Here is a 20695-nt window from a genome sequence, read left to right on the forward strand (position 1 = left end):
TGCCATCCCTCCCCCCCATCCAGCCCATTCTAATGTATACTCCCTGTCTGTATCCCCTGAGAAGCTATCCTCTGCCTCCACCCTTTCCCCTTAAGCCTGCAACAGCAGGAATCTGCCAGTCACCAGGCAGTGAGGATTGCTGAAGTACAGGGCAGGCAGGCACCAGGGGAGACCACACTCATTCCAACCACAGAAAACAGTGGAATTAATCCCTTCTCAATAGATTTTAGCCACCTGAATGAAAAACCCTTCAGTAGAAAAATGGTCTTTTGTCACATCAGAAACATCCCGGTTATTATCATCTGAATGATACAGTCGTTAATCCTGCATTCTGCCAAAATAGCTCTGAAAATCAGTCTGTATCAAAATAGTCTGAAAATCAGGAGCTCTTAACTGGGGTGAAGCATGGCTTCTATGATCTATACAAACCACTGAGTGATTTGCTCACTAGGGAAATAGGTTAGAGCTTATACTCAATTCTAAAGCACTTAGGGGACCTAGAAGTCCCCACTGATTGGTTATTCACTTAAAAAAATTAACTTAATTCATCTATTCATTTCTTTATTTGGTGTGTGTGTGTGTGTGCGCCCGCGCGTGCACGCACGTCCACACTTCCATGTGGGAATCTGCTGTCACCCTCACCCTGTGAGTCCTAGGGATCAAACTCAGGTCATCAGGCTTGACAGCAGGCACCTTTACCTGGCTGAACCATGTCACCAGCCTAAGATTCAGAAAGAATTTCAATAGTCAGTTGGGAAGGAAGTGAGTAAAATAGCCTAGTGACCATGACTGTAGCTGAAGATGGGTAAAACACTTGTCTGGTTGCCATGGACACGGGTCAGCTTGGCAGGGCTGTGACTGGTAAGAGGAGGAGCCAGGGGAGCAGTGTTGAGCTCCCTTATGGCTGTGAAGTAGCTTTCCCCTTTGTGAGAGGGGACAAGCCCTTGCCCTTCTCTGGTGGAAGGGCCCTGTGCATCACAGTGAATGTAGAATGTGTGTAAGTCTGATCTCAGCAGCCATACATCTGGGGAGTGCATCTAGAAAGATCGGTCATCCACATCTCTCTACCTCATTACCTAGTGTGTGATGTTCCCAAGGGCCAGAATTTCTGCTGAGAATTCTACCAGTGTCTCATTTAACACACTAACAGACGGGCATCATTGTCACCATGCTCTGGGCTGCAGGAGCAGTTCTCGGAGTGAGTAACAAAAGCAAGCCAGAACCTGCTTTATCTGATGTGCTAATAGAAGCCCATCACACTTGACTGCCAGGACCAGAACACTCTAATCTAAAGCAAACCCAGGAGGCAGACCACCCCTCATCCAGCAACAGACAGTCCTGCAACACAGGCTGAGGGTTCACCTGGAACGACAGGTATACTGGACAACATAACTGGCAGGGAAGTGTAGCGCATAGACCAGGGATGCTGAGCACAGAATCTCAGGACCAGGAGGCAGCAGACCTCAGGTGAGTGAAGGCCAGGAACACCTCTGTGTATAGACCTCCTGTGCCCTTGGTGAGGAAAGGCCGGATCCAAAGGCTGTCTGTAAGAGACGGCATTGATCAGCAGCCAGTGTCTTCACTTCCTTGATTTCGGCCAAGTACAATGGTGTCTTCAGAAGTGACACCTAAGAGGTCAATATGTTTTTACTTGCTGCCTAGGGTGAGGACAATGGATTGTTTTTGCCAGTGTTCGAAGGCTAATACAAGGCCACCAACCCCCATCCTGTCCCTGTGCACCTTAAAATGCTCCTTCCCAAATAGGTGGGAGGGCTGGGTGGGGGAAGTGGGAGGTACCGGGTTGAGCAGCTGGAACAGGCCCGGATCATTATCTGGAACACTGTGTCTTAAGGTTGGGTCACTTGTGATAACAGATGTGGGAATCTTTCCAAGGCCGCACACCAGGTAATGAGGTGACCCTCAGCTCTCGCAGGGTCCACTTCTACCTCCTCGGTAACAGTGGCCATCACAAAACTCTCCAGCCCATAAATAAGTCAGAGAGAATGAAACTACAGAGACCTGCAGACAGGTTTTAAGATGGAAAAGGGTATGGGGAGGTATTTCTGCAAAGTTTGGCAGTCACATGTCAACACAGTATATGTGTATTCCAAGAAGACAGAGATTATTAGAAAAATAGCCTCCTATGATCCTAAACATTTTTGGGAAAGTGTGTAAATACCAGATGGTGGTGTTGGAAATATGATCATAACAAATTCAAGAGACTAGTGAAATCGAAGCGGTTTTTAATATATAATTCTGCAGAAACGGAGACACAGCAGAGAAAGGGCAGAGACAGGTGGCGTGCTGATTTGGCATAAGAGGGCACCTTTAAAAGTTCCCTGGCTGAAAGAACTTCCTGTCCTTTTCTCCCATTGGCTGGACTGATGAATAAGCCTGCCCCCTTTCTGATGTGGGCTCAGTCACTCAACAGACTTCCTGTAGCCTTACAGCTCAGAGTTCTGAGCAAGCCCTAGAGGGGCGGGGTGTGTGTCTCACATCTCCTGCTTATCCAGCACTGCTGAACTCTAAGCACACCTCCTAGAGAAAGCGGACCTAACTAATTCTGACAGTGCTTCTCAATAGCTCAGCTTTACGGGATAGCATGTGTATTCACCCTTGCGACGAATGTGTAAACTAGTCAGAGAACTGGACAGCGAGCTAAGAGTGAACACATGACCAACCTGAGACCAACCTGAGAGCTTCCCTGAGAGTTTTGAAACTGGAATTGAGGAAGAAGCTTCCTCTCCTTTTCAATGGGACCAGAAGGCTAAGCTTCCACTGTGTGATTCATGCACAATGCTAATCTGAGAAAATACAGCTTCTGCACTGAGAGAGGCAGACATAAGAAACTAGCATCCTTGGGGTGTTCTCCTTCCCAGCAGGAGCAGCAGCCCAGACTGGTCCACACAGGCCCTTCCCAGAAGGACGTTTACTACTTTGTATCATCTAAGTTTACAGGATTGCTTATCATGAGAATCAAACTTGAGATTAACCCAAACTCGGGACCTCTTATCGAGCTTAGGCGTAAAGGAGACCGGACTGGTGTGACTTTCGTTTGTGTCCTTAAAACTTGTTTTCCTAAAATGTTTTCTTAAAATGTCAATGACAATGAAGTCCAGCTTGAGTTCAAAGTGTATGCTCGCACAGCATGTTGGGCTCAGCTGCAGTCTTGTGTGCCATCTCTACGTCTGAGAGCTGCTCAAAAGAAGCCAACATGAGCTGACACTGCATGAAGCCGCGTGTATGATTTTTCCCAGTTAATAACAGGGCTCTTTGCTGGTATGTCAGCAGCAGGTGGAAATGAACGGTCTTCCTCAGTCTGCTCCGGGGACTTACGTGGAAGAACTGAGTTGACCTGAGTTTTCTAGGGCAGAGAAGACATGGTTTGCCTTTAGGGGTAGGGGAAAGAGATCCTTGGAGCTGGGCTGTTCTGTGTCACTGAGTATGGCTGTGACCTGTGAGGGTACAGCACCCTCCCAGGCTAGGAGCAGCTATGAAGCAACATCTTGCATCGTCCCCTCTGCAGGCCCTGGCGTGATCTACTATCTTAAAGTAAACCACGGGACCAGATTCAGAGACCTTGCAAAGCCATTCCCTTTCAGAAGCCCCTCTGGTGGTCAAACCTAAGAGGAAAACTTAAAGACATGAAATTGACACCATCTCCACACACACCCAAATAGCCCTTAGATTTGTTCCGTAACCATGGTTAGAGGGCTTGGAAACCCTGGTTGTCAGTCATCATGGCCTTTGGGGAATTCCTTCTCTGCCCCCCACACCCCACACCCCCATTGCTGTTCCTCTCCTTCCGCCCAGCACAGAGCTCCAGCTTCGACCCCGCCTTCCAGGTGCAGCTATTAGAATGACTGAAGTGCTTTGAAACCATCTCTTATTCCTAGTCACCACAACATTCAGCACGACATCTAAATATAATAGGAGCCCAGGAAACCCAGAGCACTGTGCAGAGATTCTCAATGTGCAGTTCACAAGTGCCTTGGCAGAAGGATGTGTCAGAGTTGTGCCCATGTATTTCTGGGGACATAGTTTTTATTCATCTTAGATGTAGAAAAGTAGGGAACCTATCCTCTGCTCCCCCAAATAATTACCCACACAGGCATGAGAAATGACATGCCACACCAAGTCTAACAACAACAACAACAACACACACATACACATGCACACACACACACACACAAATGAGCCAGCTTTGCCATCCTTTGCTTGGATTAGGACTGTGACAGCTAGTGTTAACTTGACACAGTCTAAAAATCACCTGGGAAGAAAGTCAGGCTTACTGAGGTTTAGCTACATTGGGTTGTTCTGAGGGCATGTCTATGGGGAGCCCCTCTTCCTCTATTAGAGTTTTATTTACTTTTATTTCACGTGTGTGGGTGTTCTGCCTGCATGTATGTATGCACCGTGTGCATGTAGTGATCGTTGCAGTCCGAAGATGATGTGAGATCCCCTGGAACTGGACTGAAGGCTGTTGTGAGCTCCCGTGTGCGTGGTGGGAACTGAACCTGAGTCTCTGCCAAGAGCAGCAAGCACTCTGCACAGCTGAGCCATCTCTCAATCCCTGTAGGCAATTGTCTTAATTAAATTAATTAAGGTGGAAGGCCCAGCCCATTGCAGACAGCACAACTCCTTGGATTTGGGAGATATATATATATATATATATATATATATGTATATATATATATATAGAGAGAGAGAGAGAGAGCGCATGTATGCATTTATTCTTCGTCTGTTCTTGGACGTGTTGTGACTGGCTGCCTCAAATTCCTGCCTTGATTTCCTGGAAATAGCGGACTATAAACTCAACTGTCAGTCGAAGGAAACCTTTTCCTCCTAAGCTGCTTTTAGTCAGAGTGTTTTATCTTAACAGCAGACATGAAACTAAGGCAGACTTTCACACTTTAATCCAAATAATCATTTTACTCCTTTAGTCTGCAGGCAACCTGGGATCCCAGACTGGGAGGCATCAAGGCAAAAGGAGTTAATTCTCAACTCACATCACCTTGAACTGCTCAGGTCCAGGCTCCTTCTATACAGACCACGAGGACACAGAGCAGAGGAAAAGTCCGCGCAGGACAGATTCAACTGAGCACACAGACCGCTCTCCTAACACAGCCACCTGGGCCTGGGAAAGCACAGAGCCCAGCTGGAGCCTTGGGGCACAGGAAGCGGTCCATCAGCTCCGTGCCTTCTTCTGCACAGAAAGCCCTTTGGAGAGGGTGAATAGAGGCTTTATGTAGTAAGTTCTCATCCACAAGCTAATAAATATGTGGAATGGCCTCTCGGACCAGGTTCCTGCAGCCTGGACACTGAGGTCATTCAAGAAACAATTAGATGCCATCTGGAGAGAACTGGGAAATTGCCTCAGAGGCCCAAACAGTATGTTCTCATTCCCAGGGTCTGACACATCCTTATCTCATTCACAGAGAGGAGGGCATGGAGGCTGGCCAGCTCATCCACACCAGGAGCACAGAGGGAGCAAGTGCTTGGGCAACTGATAAAACTGCCTTGCCAGCTTGCCCCAAGTAAATCCATCCCTAAATGAATTTATCCTTTGCTTGCGCTCTTACTCTAAGCACAGCATCTTTGCTGTAAATCAGGCCTTGGCCTCATCTACATTTGGGTTTGCACGGCTTTAATATAAAGTAATTACAGAGTAGCAATGGTTTCTGGCCCAGCCCTTTGCAGCATATAGTGATTAATGACTTAGCTATGTTCAGCAGTTAGAGCGATACAGAGTTCACAGCTCACCCCACGGTAAGGAACAGGTCCGCGCCTGAGAGCTATAATTGCCATAATATAGTCTCATTTTTTCTTATTTTTAAATAAAAATGTAATGACTTCTCTATATTAATAATCAATCTTTAAATATAAATGCAACTGTTAGTTAAGGCTGAGACAGGGCTTGGAGGCAATGGATTTAGAGAAATTGCAAAGGGCTATTTGCATTTTAGTATTTCTACCATTCTTAAATCCCATGGTAACCCTTAGTCCAAGGTCCAAGAGACCAAAGCTTCTTTTCATACTACTACTGAGGATGGGGAAAACCTATGCTGAGTGAAACAGGTTCCTAAGAGGAAGGATGCAAGGCAGAGGGACCAGCTATACCGATCCTGTCTCCACTCCTGACCATTCCGGGCACACAGTATCTAAGAAAAGATGTAGACACACTGTGAGAAGTACTCTCTTTATTGAGTCATGGCTCAGAGTATATACGCACCATGGCTGCCTGGGACAAACATACCAGTGGGCTTCATCACCCACTGAAGAGGCACTCTATTGTGGAACACCATTCTAGCTAACAAAGGCTATCTAACAAACTGTGGTTATTCTCACTTGAGGACTTAATTGGCAGACATTTTCGGGCATGGAGTAAGGATAAACACAGTGGTCTGTTTCTTCAAAGAAAGCAACCAATAGTGTTTGTTACCAAAGCAAAGATTTGAGCTGCCGGACAAACACTGGGATTTTTGAAGGACTTAGAGTCAACACCAAGAAGTTCATAGCTTATCTACATGTTAATGACTTTTCTGGGAAGATTAGTGATGATTATCAGCTAACTCATTTTGATTGGATACAATGAGGCAGGTGAACATTTGAGACAGCCACCTAACTCCTTGAACCAACATTCTTCAAATATCCTACGCACGACAGCACTACTCAAACTGCAAGATTTGATGGACCTTAAAGAACAGAGTGGAAGACTCTCTCACAGGTGAGGCTTCAGAGTCTGAGCTAACCTCTCAGGTGAGGCAACCTCCAAGGTCTAGATTGGCATCTCAGGATCGCTGTAATTATCTTAATTGGTTGCTTACTAAAGTACTTCTGCCCTTTTAAACCACATACCAATGTGAGGCTGGGTTTCTTCAGCATCTAACCAAAACAACCCAGTAAACTGAACGCCAAAAGCAGGCACAGGAGAAGCTGCGCTCTCTTAGGCCAGACAGTAAAGAGACTTGCAAAAGCGTAAAGCAATGCCATCTTTACCGCTGAATGTGTTTTGTCTTGGAAAAAAAAAAAGATCATCTTTTCATAAAAATATGCACTTTATATTTATGCATTGTTCATTTTAAGTGAATACACTAAGCAAACATAAAAAATAAAATAAATTTTTATTTTAAATAAATAAATTGAACCCCACACGCGTGGACACGCATGCGCTTCACACACACACACACACACACAGACATATATGCAAATAATTTCTTCATTTTAATCTCCAATGCAATGATTATTAATTGTTATAACTCATATAACTAAAGGATTTTTTAAAAAGGATTTTCAATTTTTAACAACGTGAAAAGGTCTTGACCCTAGAGTTTAAGAATTTTTCTCTAATATATTTACACTGTTTTGGATAATTTAGATCAACCCACAGGTTTTCAGAGTATTCATTCAGTGAACTATGGTATAAAAAAGGAAGTGTTTTAGCAAGCCGGAGGCAGTAGTATACACGCCTTTAATCCCAGCACTTGGGAGGCAGAGGCAGGCAGGTCTCTAAGTTCAAGGCCAGCCTGGTCAACGGAGTGAGTTCCAGGACAGCCAGGGCTACACAGAGAAACCTTGTAACTAAAAACCAAAATAAAGGAGGAGTGGAAGGGAGTGTTTTATTTTTTATATATGAGTATTATATGTATGCTAGGAAACAAAATGTAAACTGAGAGAAATATGAAAAACAAAAAGCAAAACAGAAACATCCCTTTAATTGTCAGGAGAATTTATTTTGACCCAAATGTTACTCAAAATTAGCCATTCTGCCGTTGGATTTTTTTATTTATTTATTTTTTTTAAAGATCTATTTAAATTTATGTGTCTGTGTGTCTGTGTGCGAGTGTGCGGCAGTGTTCATGGTGGTCAGAAGAGGGCATCAGAGTCCCTGGAACTGGATTTATAGGCAGTTGTGAGCTCTCAGGTGTGAGTGCTGGGAAAAAAACCCAGGTCCTCTGGGAGAGCACCAAGTCTTCTTAACCACTGGTCCATGTCTCCAGTCCGCAGTGATTTATCTTCCCTGAAATTCTTGGAAGACTAACCCTCTCCTCCATTCTTCTCAACTGTTGACCCCACCACTCTTCCAGTGTTCCAGGTCCCTCTCCCCTCCGCCCGCACATCCAGTCCAACAGGTACTCTAGCTCTACCTTCGGAGTTACTCGTCCGATTCCCTGTCTTCCCCACCTCCTTGCTATCTGGCAGGTCCAAAGCCCCTGTCACCTGACCACTCGCACGGCCTCCTGACTGCCCTCCTCATTCCTGCCCTCTCTTCCCCTTTCTATCCACCAGCAACAAGGAATCCAACGTGAACATCAGACAACATCTGGTCTCCTTCTGTACAAATTCCAGTCCTTCCCCTGAGGTGCAGGCCCCATGGAACCTTCATCCCACTCTCCCATCAGTGGCTGGACACCATAGTGGCTTACTCCTCTGCTCCCGGCAGGCCTGGTGGGCTCCCTACTGTTCTTCCACAGCAGAGGTGGCCTCTGACCTCCACCAAGCTAATCCTCACTGCTTCATCTTACCCTTTGACCTCGCTGCCTGACCCTTCTACACTAAAGGGCGTTCTCTGTCCGGCTCCCTTCAGGTCTCTCAGCTCCCTTCCCTGCTGAGTCTTTTCCCTCTCAGTCTAACACAGTTAACTCGGCTGCCCTTCCTAGGGTCATCCCCGTCTGCCACCTCCAGAATAGAAGGCCCAGGAGTTTGTTTGATGTTGTATCCTCAGCCCTTAGAAAGCTGACAAGTGGCAGATAACGCAGACTATGAAATGACTATGTGCTAACTGCAAACCTGTTTTAAACAAGACGGGACTGGGAAAGCCCAAATAGCATAAGGACACTTTTTTATAAAGAAATTCAGGTTGAATATCTGATATCTGAAATACTTGAGTGTTTTAGATTTTGGATTTTTAAAAATATCTTTGCGTGCACATGCACGCGTGCGCGCGCGCGCGCACGCGCGCACGCACACACACACACACACACACACAAATACATACCGAGAGAGGGAAAAAGAGTTAAGAGATCTTAGGCGTGCAATCAAAGTTTAAACATGAAGTTAATTTATATACCCCAAATATACTTTATATGCATGGATCAAAGATAATTTATGCAATATTTCTATAACTTTGCTTATGAAACAAAGTTGCATGGATGGGCACACCTACTGTGTGTGGCTTTAAGTTGATGCCCCCAAAAGTTACAGGTTATGGAGCATGTGTTGGATTTCAGATATTTAGGTCCTAGACACTTAACCTGTACCAAAGGAAGATTGGGCTCATGCATTTAACACAGAGTAATGTATAACCAACAAAAGAAGTCACAAAGAATTATTTGATGATATATTACTTTGACAATAGATAAATAAAATTCCTTCTGTGTGAGCATCTTCTCAGAATTTCCCAAGAACATGATTTCCTCAGCTTCTCCCACTCAAGGAATTTCAGCATTGTGGCTTCCAGCTTCCCTCCATACCTCTGTCTCTCCCTCCGTCCCTCCGTCCCTCCCTCCCTCCCGCTTCTGCCAGGCTGAACACATTCACTGTCCACAAAGGTGGAAAATTCTCTATCAGTCTTCAAAGTACTGATAGCTATTTTCTGCCTTGCTAAATCAAGCGCCCTTCCTGACAAAACGTCAGTCTTAGCAGCTGTCAAATCACAGTGTAAATGCAAGTCTTTCCAAGGAAAGTTACAGTTCAGGCCAAACCTAATCGTCTCCACCCAAACAACACAGACAACACTCTAGTAACAAAAGGCTTTATAACATCATGTTATCTTAAATGGAGCCAACACAGCCCCTCTTCATGAAGTTGAACTATAGCCTGCAATGTTATTACACTTCATATTTAAAGCTCCCATAATGTTTAGAGATATCCATAGTCAAAGGCTGCGTTGTTGTGACATGTAGTGACCACTAGAGGGCAGAGTTTAATAGCAAACAACTCCAGGGCTAAAATCCTGGCCACTTTGGATGCATCTAAGAGCTAAAGGTATTGGGAGAACAAGATCGCCTAAGTAGATAGGTCTAAGTCCCAGACGATGAGAGAACTATCTCTCTAAAACTTTACAGATTTACATCTCTAAAAATGTAGGACATGGGCTGGAGAGATGGCTCAGCGGTTAAGAGCACTGACTGCTCTTCCAGAGGTCCTGAGTTCAATTCCCTGCAACCACATGGTGGCTCCCAACCATCTGTAATGGGATCTGATGCCCTCTTCTGGAGTGTCTGAAGACAGCTACAGTGTGGTCACATAAATGAAATAAATCTTTTTTAAAAAATGTAGGACACCTCTTACTAAATATGTGAGTATTTAGGGCAGCGTGAGTCGTTTTCATCTTGAACAGCAGGTTAGCAAGAGAAAGCAGACCAAGGCTACATTTAGGAACCTCTCAACCATCTTGAAATTGATACTCTCAGGAACTTCTGGGACAGTCTTACAGACATAAGTCTTATTTGCTTTGGGGAACATAAAGATTTTTGGAATGTATGGCTTAAGGGCACACACATGTAACTCCAACATGTGAGAAAGCTGAGGCAGGAGGATGATGATGCAGGGAGCCTGGGCTCCATGGACCCTCATTTAGATGCACCACGTACCCAGTTACATATCACTCAGGCACCAAATGTTATTATTAATATTATTAAGAGAACAAGCAGAGTCCCCCAGTCTCAGAGCTGAGCTGTTTAAGACGCACAACCATGAGGAGAGTGTTCACAAGGTGACCCAAGAGTGACCTTCAAGGTTGCTTGCAGGAACTGGGGAAGGTCTGAGGCAATGAGTCTGAGGCAAAGTGAGCCCAGTGCACATAGGAAGCTGAAATGGTAGTTGCTACCTTCTGTTTAGGGGGTACCGATCACATCCTAGGTTCTGGACTAAGAACTTTACATATATTAACTCATTTAACCCCAGATTCCTCCACTTACTGGCTCCTGGGAATTTCAGTCAGTGCCTATGAGATGGCTAGCATGAACCAGTTTGGCATGTGTACTTGCTTACCAGCATGATGGTGACCAATAAGCACCCGCTCTGTGGCTTTAAAGTAAAGTCGGGTACGGTGGTGTATTCTTATAATACCAACACTGAAGGAGGAGGATCTCCGCAAGTTCAAAGCCAGCCTTAGGTACACAGCAAAACCCTGCTTTTAAAAAAAAAAAAATACATTCTTTCATAGTTTCGAGATATCCTCAAGGCTATAGTCTCTCTAAAGTTGCCAGAGAACCTCAGAGCAGGTGCTTGATGGAAGAACAGTGCCGGCTCCTCACTGAAATCAGCCTCTCTACATTCTTAGTACACCCAGGGAAGAAGACAAATGCAGTCCCTCACTATCATAAAGTGTAAGGTCCTGCATTCGGGGTGGTCACTGGGGTCAACACATCCCAAGCATAATGCTAGGAGCCTCTCCTTGGGAGAACCATCTTCTCGGTCACTGGCTACCCCTAACTAGATGAGCACTCTGCTATATTTTTGAGACAGGGTCCCTCACTGAACCTGGAGCTCGCTGATTAGGTAACACTGGCTGGACAATGACCCCCAGGGGTCAGCCTGTTTCTGTCTCCCCAGTGCTGAAATTTCAGGCATGTGCTGATGTACCCATTTTAAATGGCTAGGGGTCCAAACTCAGGTCTTCATACTTTCCTGACTGAGCCATCTCTCTAGCCTGAACAGCGTCATCTCAATTTGGTCAACTGACCTGCAAAAAAGAAAAAAATCTCCAAATAAGGTTTCATTCGCAAATACTGAGGTTAGAATTTCAATCTATCATTTTCTGGAGGATCTTCTCCTGGCTTGATTACAACTATAAAATCTTATGTATAAATAAGGTCACATGCCCAGATACTAGAAGTTACATTTTCAATATATTTTTATCAGTGAACACAGTTTAACCTAAATTGAAATAATAGTACGGTTTCTATCTCAAAACCTTATAGAGCAAGGGGGAGGGGCAGGCCTGGGGACAGCAGGAAGGACAGGATGGGGGAGGTTAGAGGCAAACAGCCTCCATGGTTTTAGGCTCAACCATGGGGCATATTGTAAAAGAAGCCACAGTCTGATTCTTGCTTGCCTGTCAGTTTTCTAGTGACTTCTCCACCTCTTACGGGATCAAGGTCAACCTGAGGGTTGCAATGCTTATGACCTTTTTACAGAGGTCACATATCAGATATTTGCATTATAATTCAAAACATTAGCAAACTGAACAGTTATGAAATAGTGAAAATTTTATGGTTGGGCTCACCATACATGAGACACTGCATTAAAGGTTCACAACATTAGGAAGGTTGAGAACCACTGATCTAGGTAGTTTCAGAAAAGTCACACTGTAAGCCAGGGAAGGCTACACCTCAGCTTCAAGACTGAAGCTTGCAACATCGACTATAAACTCCCAAGGAATCCATATTTGCTTTATTCTATTCACTGGTCAGACCAGACCCTCAGGCTGCCCTGGCAGACCCTCAGGCTGCCCTGGCAGATCTGTGTCTGACCTGTGGAATCATCTAGATAAGATCCAGTCAGAGCAGTCAGGCCTCAAACACCGGGATGTCCCCATACATCTCTTCATCCAGACAGAGCCGGCCGGATTGGCAAAGCTGGGCTGCTGGAGCCAGTGTGCCTGCCCCACAGGATGCTGCTGAGTCCCGTGGAGTTGCAATCCCACATGGAGTTACAATGTATTGCATCTGTGAGATCGCAGGCCTCGCCCAGGGACTCACAGCTTGGTCATGAGGCAAGATGAGGGTGATCCAGGTGAGACGAAGTTTCGAGAGGGTGACGTCAGCATGAGCTAACAGAGTCTTCTGTTGGAAGCCTGCAGCACCTCATCAGAGAGGCAGGGAGGGAGGGAGGAATCCACAGTCTAAGGTGAGGGTTCTGCCGCGCTAAGCCACCACACCAAGAGAACACAAAAGCAGCCACGGGCTGCTGGTACATAGTACAAGTCTGGCTGGGTTCCAATCATATACTAAAATCTGAATTTTGTATAATTTTGCCACTTTTTTTTAATTAAGGGGAAAAAACCTTTAAACTATAAAGGCCATTTTTAGCCAATGAAAAACGGGGGGGGGGGGTGTTAAGGGGAGAAGGGGGGAGCCAGACTTGACCTTGAGTGGGAGTTTCCTTACCCTTGCTCTAAACATATCCTCAAATGCCCCATGGTTGATTTATAATGGTGGTAACAAGGTTTCTCCGTGGGACTCCCCTTCCTTCTCAAAAACTGACCAGCCTCTGGCAAGAGCCCAGGCCCTCATGTGAACTTGAACTGCCCCCTAGCTTCCTTCTGTCACCTGCTCCATTCAAGTCCTGCCAGGATCTGCTGGCTTGCTTTAATCAAACGGCTTCTAATTCTCCCTCCAAAAGGCCTCTGGCGACACCTGGCCTCCCCGTGGCCACTGCCACTCTCTAAGGTAAACACTCCACGTCAGTTTTCCCTCACCTGGCCACTCCTGACTAACAACATGAGTGCACAGGGAAACATCTGCTGCATGAGGAAGCCTCCACAGAGCCTCTAAGAGCACTGTCTCCATCTGCTGGGAGGTTTGTCCTCAGCGAAGAGCCCATCCTAAACTGGAAACTTGCCCTATTGAGGTGGCAGTCCCCAAAGGCCAAAAGAGGAGATCTTTTGCTTCCGTCTAAAGGCCAGGCTAATTTGCATTCAGCATGTGTCTCCCTTTTTTAGTACAATCCTGTGGTCTTTGACAAATGACCAGTTGGGCAATTATTTCTACAATCAAAGGCATTCCTGCTGTCATTCTCTCAAAGTTCCCTTTTAAAGGTGCCCTCACTTACCCCTTTCAACCACGGCCTCATTTCTGTCACCACAGATGTGATTATAGCTGGTAGACTTTGAAAGATTTTTTTAAGTTGTTTTTTTTTTAATTATGCACATGCATGTGTCTATTTGTGCATGGGAGTGCAGGTGGCCATGGAAGGTCAACGTGTCTGATCCCTGGAAGCTGGAGTTACAGGGTGATTGTGAACCACCAGACATAGGTGCTGAGACTATAGGGTCCCTATAAGAGCTATATGTGGCCTTAATTACAGAGCCATCTCTCCAGCCCTGCTGGTAGCATTTTGAGACTATCTTTTCAGGAAGCATACTATGCTTTCAACGCACCAATGGTTTTGTGTGTCTGCTTCTTTGTGTAGCTGAAGAGTATGCCACTGTGTGGGTCTCCATGGCTTGTTTACAGCGGAAGCAGACATTCGGGCTGTTTCCAATTCAGCAACGGCGAATGATGTTAAATAACGTGGCATATCAGCATATACACAAAGAGACTTTCATATGAGCATATATTTTGGGGTAAGTTTTTTCATTAAGTGTCTGTACTTCTGTAGGCTCGAAGGATAAGATTCTGCTGGGTAAGGGGCTGTTTTCTACCCCATTCTTTCGTCTTCCTACCTGGTGGCTGCAGTGTTCTAAACTGTAGCAACACTACACTTCCTAAGAATAGCGACAGAGCACACTGTGGGCAGAGTGGGTGAAGTTGAACGTGGGCCTGGAGTTAGCCTGCACTGTTTCGAATTCACTGCTGGCACCCATTTGATCTGGTCCCACAGTGGACAGCACAGGCTTTGCGGATGTGCACACTCAGGCAAAAACCTGCAGAGCCAGCCAATTGGGCCATTATCTGGTTCATATAACTTGTTAAAATCTCACGGAATGTACAGCGTGCCATTGTTTCGGCAAGTCCCTTTCATGACTTTGTGAGCTGGCTAATTCAGAACAGACTCGCCTGTTTTCCTGCTGGAAGAAAGGACTTCCCTCAAAGACAGCTATTTAGCTGTGACTATGGCTGCAGCCATGTTGAGCACAAAAGGGAGCTGAGGCCCTGCTGCCCCCTCTTCTGCCAAAGCCTCCCAAAGCCGGCTGCTTATTTTCAGTGCTGGAATTCGCATTATTATTCCTCTTTTCATCTGCTGGGTGACCTGAGGTATCCCAAGCCTACTACGGGAAATGGCCTCGCTGAGATCTGAGCCTTGGGCAGACTAATGTCTATAGGCTTAGAAGACCCTCTGGGAGTAAGCATTAACCCCACAAAGGATGGCTTTCTGAGCCTCTCAGGACTCCCCTGGGCTCCAGAGGAAGACGTGGAAGGTCCCCATTCAGCACAATAGCTCCAGTGTGGTGACATTCTCCTCACCTGCAAAGCAGGCTTGGAGATTGCAAGTTTTATTAAGGCTCATGAGTGAGTGGCAACAAGAATCCGCCAAGGCTGACAGCGAGGAACCCAGCCAGGAACAAAGGCTGCATCCTGTCCTGACACTTCCTCATGTGGTCCCTGGGAAGCAGGCCTTTGTCTACTGGACACATTGTGCTGCCCACAGCCTGGGCACTGGGGGACACTTGCCTCCTCACTGCTAACTTGAAAATCCAGGAAGCCCACATTTTCTGCTGCATCAGGCTTTTCTAACTTACCTTCCTTAAAAGTAATCTATTACAAGATGGAAGACCTATAATAAATACTTCTTTTCCTAGAAGAAAATCACCTAGCCTTGCCGTTGCTGATCACACCCCTCCTCGACTTTAAAACATGCCCAGGAAATGGATTGCACTGAAGCAGCCATGAGCCATGGGGTGAAGAAGCTAAGGCCCAGAGAACATCTCTGAAGAGGGGATGGGAAGGTTGCTAAGAACCAGAGGCCTAGGAAGTCTGCTGTGAGATCCTGTCCCTTAGAAATGACAGGAGCACGAGTGATATCAATAGGCACACTAATGAGGAAGGGGAAATCTCAGGAGACCCATGTCTAGACATAGAACTACAGGCAGCTAAGGAGAGAGGGAGAACCGGCCTCTCCCCACAGATGAGCACCCTAATTGGTTATCTGATACAACATGGTCAGCCCTAAAACCATATACACACAAGCCATGCTGAACACACCCAGCAGGATATATTTATATACTTATGCCCCTCTCTCTCTCTCCCTTTCTCTCTCTCTCTCTCTCTCTCTCTCTCTCTCTCTCTCTCTCTCCCTCTCTCTGTGTGTGTGTTTGTGTGTGTGTGTTTTGCAATAATAATCAAAAGGAGGCCACCAGTTTGAGAAGGAGTTGGGACAGGGATGGGAGAGGTTGGAAAGAGAAGAAGAAAGGAAGTAATATAATTATATATTATTTAAAATTTTAATTACAAAAGGAAGATGGAGGGGGGGAGGGAATATAATATAAGCCTATGGAATTTCGTGCAAGGAGATGAGAAGACTATCAAAGCACACAAGAGTGTGTGTAAAGGTAAGTTTAAAAAGGGGTTGTGAAAATGACCCGGGGCTGCCGAGATGGCTCAGCAGCAAAGGTGATTGCTGCCAACCCTGACGGCCTGAGTTCTATCCCCAGGACCCATAAAACATGGAAAGTGAGACCTGACTGACTCCTACAAGTTATCCTGATTCCCACACATGCGCGTGCACACACAAAGTGAATAGAATATACATCATCTAGGAATGGCAGGAATGGTTTTTATAAGTGCAGCATAATGGATCATAAAGCAAATAGACGTGTGAATCTCTAGTCTTTGGAAGGAACAGAAGCAGTAGCTGATTGTTGTCCATTATACCCTTGGTCCTAATACAACTTGGAATGCTTCCTGTGGTCCTCACAATATGGCAATTTTATAATCAAGAGGGTGAGCATAGCCAGCAGGCGGTGGCACACATCTATCATACGGGCTCTTAGGACACTGAGGCAAAAGGATTACAAATTTCAAGCTTGCCAGCCTGGGCTACATAGTGAGTCTGTGGCTAGCCTTGGTGACGTAATCTTTCTCCAACAACAACAACAAGCCACAGAGACAACATAAGAACTATTACCACTTGCTAAATAGATAGATGTCTTTCTCTCTGGTCTCTCATAGACATGGAGATCCCTTAAAATGTTAAAATTAGAAGAACAAAACCTTTCCCAAAGATCTCGTTTATGGGGAAGATGGACTTCATAGAGAAACGTAAGTTCAAGGTTACACTATTAATAATAAAATAGTCCTTCCCTTATCCTCGGGGATATATTCCAAGATGCTCAGTGGATGACTGAAACCACAAATAGTAAAATAGTCTATAGACACCATCCTATGGTTTATCCTAGGTACCCTGCAGGGTTGCCATGGAAACAGAGTCAATCCAGCCTTCTGTGTGCAGTACCCAGTGCTGTCTTCACATCACTATCTTGTGCTCTGGACCGCCTAAGAAAATGAGTACTACTTAACACAAGCACTGCAGTACTGTGACAATTACTTAACACAAGCACTGCAGTACTGTGACAATCATCTGCTACTGTGTGACTAACAGAACAGCAGCCAGTGGATCCAAAAGATGAGCCGCACGCAGCAAGGTTTCAAGATGTACCTCAGAAACACACATAACTTAGAAAGTTATCAACTGCTTATTTCTGAAACTTTTCATTTAGTATTTCTGAATAATGGTAGGTTGTACATAGGTAAAACCACAGAGACGTGAGGGCTACTGTGCTAAAACAGACCATTCTAAAATGGCCTACCTTTAGCAACATTCATCATGTGATTCTTGTATAAAATGGGGAAAACGAGTTATTGGAGCAAGGATCAGGGTTGTACTTGGTGAGCAGAGGATCTGAGGCTCTGCTATGAGATACCCAATCTCTGAACCATGGGCTGGAGTAGCATTTCAAGTAGGAATTGCACCATCCTAACACACACTGTTGTTTCTTGCTACAGTCGAATCCGACCACAGCCTATGTGAGTGTCACGAAGGCTTAGCAGTGCACAACCTGTAGGAAAATAGATATGCTGCATACAGGAGTGGGGCAGACACAGGTTATAATCCTCTGACTAGGTGCGGTGGCCCTGCTGGCTTAGGCTCACACATTCACCACAGTTCCAATAGTCTAGACGCTATTCAAGAATAAGAAAGGGGAAGAAATAATCCCACCTCCAACAGCACACAGTGCATTACAATGTTCCGCAGGACTGGGCAATTTGACTAGAACTTTCTCTTCTCCCATCTACCCTCTGGTCTAAAGGGGGTGAGGAGGAATGCCAGAACCACAGAAGCAGTGTGCCTATACACTCTGAATATGGAAGGTAGGCCATGGTTCCTCAGGAGGCAAGCATATAACATAACTCGTGCCATGATTCCTCCGAAAACACAGCAAGAGCCATTGTCACCGAGCCAAGTGTGGCAGGCCATGCCTCTCTTCTTAGGGAGGGACCTGATTTAATTATAGCTGATAAGCAAAATACAATAAAGCAAATATCCAAACCCCAAAGTGGGAAGAGAGCTGAAGGAAAAAAGGACGGACAGTTTAGAAGGGCGGGGCAGGCAGCTGAACTGCAGCAACCTACTGAGCAGCAGGGCTTCTGTTTGGCCCCAAGTTAGTTACTGAGGGGCAGGAAGCTGTAAGAAAGGAAAAGACAGCTCTGAAAGCCCCGGAGCCTTCATCCTTCTACTTAAGATAAAACTCCGCCCACAATTCCTGCCCAAATCTCCCCCAAATCTGAAAACTAAGAGATCAAAAAAGAATTCACTCAGCAACAGAACAGAATGACCTCAGTTAGTAGCAAGAAAAAAAAAGTGACTTGGATGCACAGAGCTCTCTGTTATCTGTTTACCCGGTGTGACTATCCTGTCAGCGCCGCAGTAATGAGTTTGATTATATGGTGTAGAATCCAGACCTCTTTGGAGGTATTACAGTGCGTAAGCTAGAACTTACAAAACAAAAACAAACCCGTGACTCCAAACTTTAAAACACATCTGGTCCACATGGGGGAGAGATCATAGACTTTAAGAGGCTCATTCGAGACCTTTACCAAGCTTTACCACAGGCCCATGCGAGCCAAATTTCCACTGGCTGTTTCAGGTGCTACAGCCAGTGCTCTCTACATGAGACAGGCGGCAGGCAGCGCTTGGGAAGTGAGTAATGCAGAGTCATAGCTCCATGTTCCCCCGTTTTCTTACCTTCACATATTCTAGAGTTGGGTCTAGAAGATATGGATCCCTGGAAAGACAAAAGAGGGATAAACACAACACAGTTAGGGAAAATGAACTCTGACACAGAGTGAAATGCAGTCACATTGTTCATTTCACTTATGAGCTGCCCCCAATTCCCAGATAGTATACACAAAGACAGGTAAGGAAGTCAGAATGAAGCCATGTTCTTCTCATGACGAGAGAGTGCAATCATGAACTCCGTCCAGACATGTCATACTTCCCAGCCAAATGCAGGCCTCTGGAGGTTATAGTACTTTATATATAGTGAATCTAAGTACACACAAACATTTCTAAAACCTGGCCTCAAGTTTGAAAGCGGGATTCCGAAGGAGCAAGGGTGAGAGAGGGACAACATGGGGTGCCCAAACATGCAGCTCTTTCCAGCATTAATGTCCAGACCTCCAGAGCAGGCTGCTGTGCTGTGCCCGCTTTGACTAAGAAAACAGAATTCCTGGCAGTGGCCCCAAGTCCTCGTGCATAGCTCTGTTTCTCAAGTACATCTTTTTCTTCTTATCACTAATGCTTCCCCCTCCCACTTGTGTAAACCTGAGGGAATGAGGTGAGCATCTTTGAGTGCCCTAGTAACGTACACTCTGTGTCTACCAACATCCTCCGAGGGCTGACCAGATGCTTGGGAGTAAACAGCAGGGGTGGCTTTGGGGAGGGTGACTTACTACAGAGGGAGAGAGAAGAAAGGGGAGACATCAGACCTAGTGCTTTCTGAGTTCATACAGTCTGTATGACACAGTATGAAAAGGACAGCTGTGTCACAGACTTAAACTTCAAAAGAACAACACGTTCTGACAGATAGGAGATCACTTATGGAGAACAGAAAGGCTCTGAAGCTTCAAGGCTAGTCTCCGAAGAGTAGGCAGGCTTCCTAGCACAGAGATGGAAAGATGGGAAGGCAGGGAAACCCACTGACTGCTGCAGCCTGAGGAGAGTGAGCTCATCCCCAAGGCCTAGGACATGTGGGACTCTAGCTCGGCCGCTGTTTGGGATACAAAGTGTTCCATCCTACTGATCAAGGACATGATGACCCTGCTGTGAAGATGGATCCTACTCATAAGTGATCCTCACACTGCTGTGACAACTGTTCCTGGTTTAGGGCTGTTCGGAGCACACGGGCGCAGAGGGCAGCACTAAGAGTTGTTGGACGCAGACACAGGCTGGCATTTTAGGTGCTGCGGGGAAGGCAAATAGGGTCAGACATGAGACCTTTGTAGGGAGTCAAAGAAACCAAGCAGGGCCTAAGCTTGCAGTAGCATAGTATGTTCCCATCGAAAAGGGTATGAACCCAACCCTCTCAAAGCCCACAGCAGAGCAACACAGTCTGCCAAGGTTGTGGGTGTGGAGGTGGGGTAGGGAGTGTTCTCATGCCAGGCATCCTGAGTCTGCCTGCTGTGATCACTACATCCTTCTGCGGGTCTCTGTAAAGTCAGAGCTAGGCCCACTCTGGAAAGTGTCATGCTCTGGAGTGTGGCCATATAATCAAGCCTTGGTTCCATGAAAGCACCCAGCAGTGATCAAAACTGTCAGCAGCATTTTGCCTGGAATCCCCCATTCAAGATCTTAAAACTTCAGTTTCACTCATTTGGAACTTCAAGCCCAGTGGCCCAACCCCGAGTCAGAACCATTGCAATGCTGATTTTCCTCTTTTCTACACTACTATTTCATATACATTTTAAATTTTATTTCATACACATACATATACCCTAAAGCATTAAACAAACAAACAAACAAACAAACA

The 20695-nt window shown here is 45.8% G+C and overlaps 1 protein-coding gene across 2 annotated transcripts in view; it reads right to left on the minus strand.

The window, feature by feature from the left end:
* The window catches only part of Bcar3 (BCAR3 adaptor protein, NSP family member), a 110268-nt gene that overhangs the window by 53952 nt on the left and 35621 nt on the right, over positions 1–20695 (minus strand). For both annotated transcript variants that reach the window (XM_028760422.1, XM_028760421.1), the window contains exon 3: positions 18913–18952. In XM_028760422.1, coding sequence (XP_028616255.1) covers positions 18913–18952 — 40 coding nt within the window. The remainder of the gene's footprint in view (positions 1–18912; positions 18953–20695) is intronic.

The sequence above is a fragment of the Grammomys surdaster genome, unplaced genomic scaffold, assembly GCF_004785775.1.
Source record: "Grammomys surdaster isolate TR1022 unplaced genomic scaffold, NIH_TR_1.0 126531, whole genome shotgun sequence".
In the NCBI taxonomy this organism is placed as follows: Eukaryota; Metazoa; Chordata; class Mammalia; order Rodentia; family Muridae; genus Grammomys; species Grammomys surdaster.